This window comes from Sorex fumeus, unplaced genomic scaffold (genome assembly GCF_029834395.1).
Source record: "Sorex fumeus unplaced genomic scaffold, SorFum_2.1 ptg000129l, whole genome shotgun sequence".
NCBI lineage: Eukaryota > Metazoa > Chordata > Mammalia > Eulipotyphla > Soricidae > Sorex > Sorex fumeus.
The window spans coordinates 1933672-1942534 of NW_026606186.1; the positions used below are offsets into that span (position 1 = coordinate 1933672).

At 35.0% G+C, this 8863-nt stretch overlaps 1 protein-coding gene across 1 annotated transcript; it reads right to left on the reverse strand.

Annotated features, from left to right (window-relative positions):
• Positions 1 to 7161: 7161 nt before the first annotated feature.
• LOC130045820 (olfactory receptor 5AC1-like) lies at positions 7162 to 8085 on the reverse strand. The gene has a single exon (XM_056138703.1). The coding sequence runs from the start codon at positions 8083 to 8085 to the stop codon at positions 7162 to 7164; it is 924 nt and encodes a 307-aa protein (XP_055994678.1).
• Positions 8086 to 8863: the final 778 nt, after the last annotated feature.

Here is an 8863-nt window from a genome sequence, read left to right on the forward strand (position 1 = left end):
ACTATAAAGAGTGATGTATTTTAAAATCTCTCTTTTGTAAGGAGAAAACTATAGACATTATTTATAACACAAGTTTTTCTGAATTAGGAGTAGAGCTGGGTTTGGGATATGCGGAGAGAAGAAGAGGATAAATTAAAGAAGAGCATTGTGACAGAGCTAGGGAATTGGCATCCTTGTATACATATGACCTGGGCTCAACCCGTGGCATCATGCACCCAAAAAGTTTCATAACAAAGCTAACATATACTTTGCTATTTATTTGACATAAAATTCTGCAACTGACTTCAGAAAACTGTGATGAAATCAATTCTAATATGAAAGGAAAGAACAAAAAACAGTGAAATCTTAATGCTAACTTTTTAGAGATGTTTTAACAATGCTAATTCCATTGTAATTATGCCCTAAATTTTGTGCATAAAGATCAGCCACATGCAAAAATAGCTTCCCCTAAAAAAGAAAAATTATTTCAGATACCATCAATAGAGTCACCTTTTGGCTATTGAGAGCTGACAGTACTTTGAAAAATATTCCTAATTTTAAAAACAATTAGCTGGAGCGATAGCACAGCGGTAGGGCATTTGCCTTGTGCGCAGCGAGCTTGACTGAGCCAGGTTCGATTCCTCTGCCCCTCTCAGAGAGTCTGGCAAGCTACCGAGAGTATTCAGTATCCCTCTCGGAGAGTCCGGCAAGCTACCGAAAGTATCTCGCCTGCACGGCAGAGCCTGGCAAGCTCCCCGTGACGTATTCGATATGCCAAACACAGTAACAACAAAGTCTCCAATGGAGACGTTACTGGGCCCTCTCGAGCAAATATTTAAATTGAGCAATAATAAAGTTTTTAGGATTTCTTTGTAATTTTAGTTACTTCTGTATTCACGCATCTTTATTGCTTTTTCACTGTTGTAAATATATTTAATGTCTGAATAAATACATTAATTTTATTTTCATCTGATTCCTAAGTTATTTCTGAAAGAATTACAAAAGGAAATTTTCAAGTTGATATAGACACTTTTATAAAAGGCCCTCCCGTTGATCGTCGATTTGCTCGAGCGGGTCCAGTAACGTCTCCATTGGAGACTTTGTTGTTACTGTGTCTGGCATATCGAATACTCTCGGTAGCTTGCCGGGCTCTCCGAGAGGGGCGGAGGAATCGAACTCGGGTCGGCCATGTTGGCCGCGTGTAAGACACTTTTTTTTTTTTTTTTTTACCAGTCATACATTAATTTTATTTTATTTTATTTTATTTTTTTTTTTTTTTATTAGTGAAAAACCATGAGGTACAGTTATAGGCTTACAAATTTTGTGCTTGGGTTTCAGTTATACAATGATCAAGTCCCCATACCTCCACCAGTGCCCGTCATCCATCCCCATGGGTCCCAGCATCCCCCCCCCTCATCCCCCCCCCCCCGTCCCATCCTGCCTCTGTGGCAGGGTATTCCCCCTTGTTCTCTCTCTCTTCTTTTGGGTACTGTGTTTTGCAAGAGAGGCTTTGAGTGGCAATCATGTTTGGTCTATCGACTACTTTTAGCATGCTTCTCCCACCCTGGGAGGGCCCTCACAACACCCTTCATTTGGTAATCTCTTCTCTATCTGAGCTTCCTTTTCACCTAGAGCCTGTGGCTGGCCTTCCATTCATGGGGCAAAATTCCTGGTACTAATCTCAGCCATTCCTGTGTGTCACTCTCACTTTTTGTTGCTTTATGTTCCCCAGATGAATGCAATCTTTCTGTGTCTATCCCGCTCTTTCTGACTCATTTCGCTTAACATGATACTTTCCATGTAGTACCACTTGTATGTAAATTTCATAACTTCATCTTTTCTAACAGCTACATAGTACTCCATTGTGTAAATGTACCAAAGTTTCTTTAACCAGTCATCTGTTCTTGGGCACTCAGGTTTTTTCCAGATTCTGGCTATTGTAAAGAGTGCTGCAATGAACAAACAATTGCAGATGTCACTTTGACTATACCTTTTTGCCTCTCTGGGATATATTCCCAGGAGTGCTATAGCTGGGTCAAATGGCAGATCAAATTTTAATTTTTTGAGAGTCGTCCATACTGTTTTCCAAAAGGGTTGGACCAGCCGGCATTCCCACCAGCAGTGAAGGAGGGTCCCTTTCTCGCCACATCCGCGCCAGCACCGGTTGCTTTTGTTCTTGTGGATGTGGGCCAGTCTCTGTGGTGTGAAATGATATCTCATTGTGGTTTTGATCTGCATCTCTCTGATGATTAGTGATGTAGAGCATTTTCTCATGATCCCAGCAGACGCCTGGAGAAACGCAGCCGTGAGCGGCTGCCGTCCCCGTCCCCTCTCCGGCAGTCACGCGGCGCTCCTCTCCTCTCAAACCCAGGTCAGACCTGCCACCGGTGTGTGGCCCCGGGACTTCCATCTCTCCCTTCGGGACCTCAGGCATCCCAGCAGACGCCTGGAGAAACGCAGCCATGAGCGGCTGCCGTCCCCGTCCCCTCTCCGGCAGTCACGCGGCGCTCCTCTCCTCTCAAACCCAGGTCAGACCTGCCACCGGTGTAAGACACTTTTATATGACCTTAAAAATAAAAATTCAGATATATGGATTCCTATAGTACGAAAGTATATAGAAAACATTTTTATAATTTTATAATCAAACTTATCAAACTTCTCAAACTTAAGAAATAATAAATATTACTATGAGAATCTACTAGAAATCCTGAATTTATCAACTTTAAAAATATGAATAAATGTTTCTGTTCTAAGAATCAGTGACCAGGCTGAAAGCTCATTGTTTTATATTCACTAAAATAAATAAAAACTGAGTTTTAGAATTTTTACTTTTAATGCTAGCAGCTCCAGTGTACACAATAAATTCTTTGAAAAATAAGAAATTTCAGCTATTTTACCTTGTATAAATTGGTCTAACTTTCTTTATAACCCTAATGAGCCAAATTATTGTTATTACTAGTTTTAGTTCCAACAAAGTTTTTCTTATCCCCCAATAAATAAACTGAGATTTTTCTCCAGATGTGTGATATATAGCAGTCTTTCAAACTTCAATGACTTTAGGTTGTATTCTAATGATCACATGAAAATAAAAATTTTTTATGGTACTCCACTCCAAATCATAGGGCAAAAATTTCCCATCCTGAACAGCTATAAATTGTTAATGCAAAGCTTATATATCTTCATACCATAATAAATACTTAATATATTTCATGTTCTTATACTCAATGTCCTTAAATTAAGTTATTTAATTTTATCTATTTTATGTTTATGTTATCCAATTCATAATTTTAAAGATTTCCAATAATTTTACTTACCTGTACAGGAAAAATTCTAATTGAAATATTCATATAGATAGACTTTTTTCTTGTCTTTCAGATTTTTGTTACCAATTTAATAAAGAGATCTATGCAGGATCTTAATCTTACTTTGACATAGTACCATACTATAAGTTATAGATAAATTACAAATTATAATAATAGTAATAAAATTTTCTGTATTCTCACCCAGGGCCTGTAAAATACTGGAAAACTCTAAATGTGCTAGTTTTCTCAAAGTAATGTAAAAGGTACAAAAAGGAAGCAGTATTATTTATACAATGATTTTTAGACACTCCAAACTGGAGGGATGTAACATTTTCTTTTGCTACTTTCAACCCCATACTTAAAAATTTTTTGAAATCCCCTTAATGTTTCCAGAGGACTCCCAGTAGAATAAAGTCAAAGTTGTTCTACTGGGCATTGTGAGTTAATCACCAAATCATTCATTCACGGCTAGTTATAATAATTAAAACTATGTATTGTGTCCTCAGGGTTCACTATAGGGATATGTTTATAAACTATCACTAGAGCTTAAAATAATTATTGTTTTCTTCATAATTCTCTTAATGATGCCACCACCCAACTACTACTTGACTTTTGCTTTTGGACATCCCATAAAATTTAAATTAACATGCCCCAATTTGAAATTAGGATCTCCCTTCTTTCACCCCAAAGTCAATGTTCTTCCAGTGCTTCTTGTCTCAGGAAATCGATTAACTGAAGAATAATTTATGCAAAACCAATCATTCTTCTCTGACACTAGTTTTCTCCTCATGTTCATGGTTACAGCCATTGACTTCTAGATTTTAGTCTTCTAAATATAACTTAAATTTAATTACTTATTTCTATCAACATATTTCTAAAATCTATGATACTCTTGTCTCTTGCCTGCTCTTATTAAATAATCTTCCAACTTTACCATATGTGTTTCTTAATGTAATTATCAAGCCATTTTCCACATTGATGCTAAAATTAGTACTTCCTTAGTGCATAATATATCCATTTCACCACCATCCCAAACACACACTTTTCCCATTTAAAATTTATAAACAACTTCTCATTGAACAGAACTGAAAAATTTTAAACTCAAATCTCCATGTGCCTATAGGAGAAATAGACCTAGTAATGAATTGCACACAGTTGCAAAAGTTTTTTTCAATAATGTATTATAATTTGATTGTATTAACACTAATTTATAGATAATCCTCAATATTTTCGTAGATTAGCAAAGTATATTCTTAGTTCTCCTTTCGTGACAAGAATAAAATGTATGTTCCTAGTGAGAGACTATTCTATACCAATTGATAAGTCAGACAACTTGTCACACAGGCATTTTCTGCATGTGACTTCTTTCAGTGCTTGTGATACTCAATGGATTGATCTATAAGGGGAAATTATAGGGAATTCTGAAGGTGCATAAAAGTCATAAATGTTAAGCAGTGTGTACCACGTCCCATTGTGAACTCAATCATATGACGCCAATCAACTAAAAAAGAAAGCTATACATCTAGGAATGGAAAAACTGTTTAGTTATCAGCTAAATGTTTCTTTGATTCTGTGTTTAATTATTGTTTACCTGTTTTACCTTCACCCACAAATACAAATACCCTAAGTTCTCCCAACGGAATAAAATTGAACTCTTTTTTAGTTCCCATATGAACAAAATTAGGATCTTCAAGACATAATCCATTCCTTTCTTCCAATCAAACACCTGCTGTTTCTTTTTGTCTAGGTGCAAAACATCTTTTAAACATATTATCTTGACATATTTATAACTATATTTGCCTACTGTACACTTTTTATAGAATGTATATGCCATTATATAAAGCACATGAACTTTACAAAGTATTCAGAGTATTAATAGATAAAATTGATACATTAGTAATTTAATAAGCCAATTTTGTTTTTTTTTAAAAAAACAAACCATCCCTAAAGTAAAATTTCCTTTAGACACTGTAGAATAATTAAATTAGCTAGCTCAGCAACTAGGCCATCAGTTATATTGTTACAAGCCCCACCCAGGTGAATAAAATATTCTCTTGATCTTTACACATTTTTTCATAAAAACATCCACATATCTTATATCAGATATCATAGTCATAGTTGTGAGTAAGGGTAGAACATCAGCCAAAATTACTGTAGTCATTGCAATATAGTGATTTTGTGGTTTTTACCATGGTTTGTCATCCTCTATATGGTATTTGCAGAGAATAGGTTAGTAAAATAAATAAGGATATACTGGATATCACCACTACTATAGTCTTTGGTAATCTGAAAATGGTAGTAATTAAACCAAAAATAATTGAATTCCTTCTCTAAGACTCAACCATTCCAGTGAGTAAAGATGGTAGATCCCACAGATCTCAAGAAGCCATCCTAAAGAACTAGTCAGATGGAGCTGCTGATGGTAAAAGCTCTCTAAGATATAAAATATGCCTTGCATATATCAGGTCCCAAGTTCTAGACCCAGAATTTCATAGCCCTCGAAGCATCGCAAGCTAACGCTGTGGTATCAGACACCTCTGGGGTGTTGCTGATGGCCTTTTGTACTGATGACCCAAATAATACATCACCTATCCAAACAATAAAGCATTTGGTCTGTAGAGGTTAATTGAGTATCTTTTGAAGTAACCCCAAAAGAGCACCATTTGGGACCATCCCTCTTGAGAAGAAAAAGACTATTCTAAAGTGACCACAGGAGTTTTCATGTTCTTCTAGAGGACTATGCTCTCTCACTGCTCCTACCTTAGGTGCTTTGACTGCCTGCAAGAATTTGAACACTTAAAATGCTAAATCACAGAATATGAATAATGAACTATCACAATTAGAGTTAAAGAAAACTCTCCCATTAACAACAGCATTAATAAAAAAAAAATTAGTAGAAATAAACTTAACAAAGCAGACAAAAGATCCGAAAATGGAATATTATCAGTATCTAATCAAAGAAATATGAAAATATTAAATAAAAATATAAGTTTTCATGAGACCATATGATGTACAGTAGGTGAGAAATGCGGACAGATGGACAAAATATATGACAATTTTTTTAAAATCAATTTATTTTGCTGAACTATGAGTTATCAAGTACACCTATTTTTTAAATATTTGCCAGCCCCCCCAAACTGTATTCAGTTGGTTTATATATGTTGAAAACGATGTGCTGAGTACAATAACATAATTAAAAAATAGAAAATATTTTACAATTCAACACATTTCCAAATATATGCAAAAATATTTAAAATTTTAAGTATTGTTAATGTGTATATATTTTAATAAATGTAGTACAAATGCTGTTTTAAATTTGAATCTTGCTATAAACATTTGTTTTAAAACTTCAATATAATATTTACTATACGAGTAATTTGGGATACATATTGATTTTATCATTATGAATTGCTAATATGATAATAGGTGTCATATACTATATATATATTTATCTAATAATATGTCACTATAAGTATCCACTAGAAAGATTATCTGAAAATTATATATCTTAAGGATTCTTTACAGGGACATCACTACTTTCTAAGCACTAAATATTGAGTCTGACTTTTAAAAAAGTATTAAGTTCAATATGTGAGAATTTTAAAGCTCATTCGTGCATTAAAGATTTAATAACTATGAGATGTCAGTTTTACTTTTATCCCTGAGCATGTATTTAAGACCAAAATAATGACTGCAGTATGTTTCTAATGTATTATCAATTATTCTGATTATAACAATAAACTCAAATGATCAGAATATCAAGTCTAAATGTTTTCTTCATTCACTAACTACCAGGTACCTGCTATGTACAAACACTAAACCAGCTACTGCAATTTTTTTAAATAAAGTAGAAAAGATTATGAATCCTTTATTTATTTATTCATTTTCTTATGAGTTTTCTCAGGGCCCCTAAAACTTCCTTGTTTCTTAGACTGTAAATAAAGGGGTTCAGCAGGGGAATAATAATGGTGTAGAATAATGAATACATCTTATCCTGATACTGATCTGGACCAGACCCAGGACGCACATACATAAAGAAGAGAGTGCCATAAAATAAGAAAACAGAGAGCAGATGAGCACTGCACGTGGAGAAAGCTTTGCTCCTGCCCTTTTCAGACTTCTTTCTCAGGATGGCAAAGAGAACACGGGTATAGGAGATTAAGATGGTCATAAAAGTAAAAGCTTGTATAGAAGCTGAGAAGATAAAAATCACAAATGCATTAATAGATGGGTCTGTACAAGAAATTGTAAATAGGGACAAGATTTCACAGTAGAAATGATGTATTATATTGGACCTGCAGAAAGTTAACCTAAACAACAATCCTACATGAACTATGGGATGCAAAAAACCAATGACATAGGACACACTTATCAACCAAGTACAGACTCTGTTGGACATCATCACTGGGTAAAGCAAAGGGTTGCATATGGCTGCATAGCGGTCATAGGCCATCACTACCAGGAGGAAACATTCTGTGGTGGCACTGGAGCCAAAAAAGTAATATTGGGCCATGCACTCGGAGAGGGATATCATTTGGCTTTTGTCTAAGATGTTGACAAGCATCCTTGGGATCACAGAGGATGAGGTACAAGCATCCGCAAAAGCTAAACCTCCAAGGAATGTGTACATGGGGGTGTGAAGGTGGGGGTCCTTCCAGATGAGGAAAATCAGTCCCATGTTGCCTACTATAGTGATGAGGTAGATGATCAAGAACACCAGGAACAGGGGCACACGGAGCTGGGGAATATCCGTAAGTCCCGTGAGAACAAATTCAGTCACCTGTGTCTTGTTGGTTTCCATCATATTCCCTTGAAGAGATCACTACAAAGAAAGAATAAGGTAACAAAAAATTTAATAAGGTGAAATTATAAAATTATGAAATTACTCTTACAAATGGCTTTTACTTGCATGCAACTACAGATTTTCTCTTTTCATAAAGGCACCTAAAATTATAGACATATTATATATGACTGTGAATTTATTGGCTTTTAAAAAACTTTCTCTAAAAGTCCATAATTACTTAAAGGTTTATTCCAGAAGTTTTAAATAACAAATTGGCTTTATTCAAAAATGTTGTTAAAAAGACTGAAAGTGGATAGTACACATTGCTAAAATTTCTTCAATCTATGTCTCCAACTCAAAGTCAAAGGTATTTTATACTTTTTCAATTCTTTTTATTTCTTTTCTTTTGACCAAAAAGTGGGTCTGCTCATTCTTAAATTGTGTGTACACACATGTTTGTTTCTTTTAATCATTTGAAAATATGGCAGCAAGTTAAAAATTCATTGTTGCATTTCTGCCCGTTACCATTCTGTTACTTAACTATATTATTATCAAAATCAGTCCTATCTCCTAATAAACTTCTTTGATCATATGTTCTTAGAAAATACTCCAAATTTTTATTAAACCACTTATTAGACTTTCTTGAATTCACTCCCAAATTCATATTGTCCCTTTAAAAATGTTCCATTACAGGGACAGAGTGATAGTACAGTGGGTAAGGTGCTTGCCTTGGAGGCAGCCAGCCCAGGTTCTATCTCCAGTACCCCATGAGTACCACCAGGAATGATCTCTGAAGTGA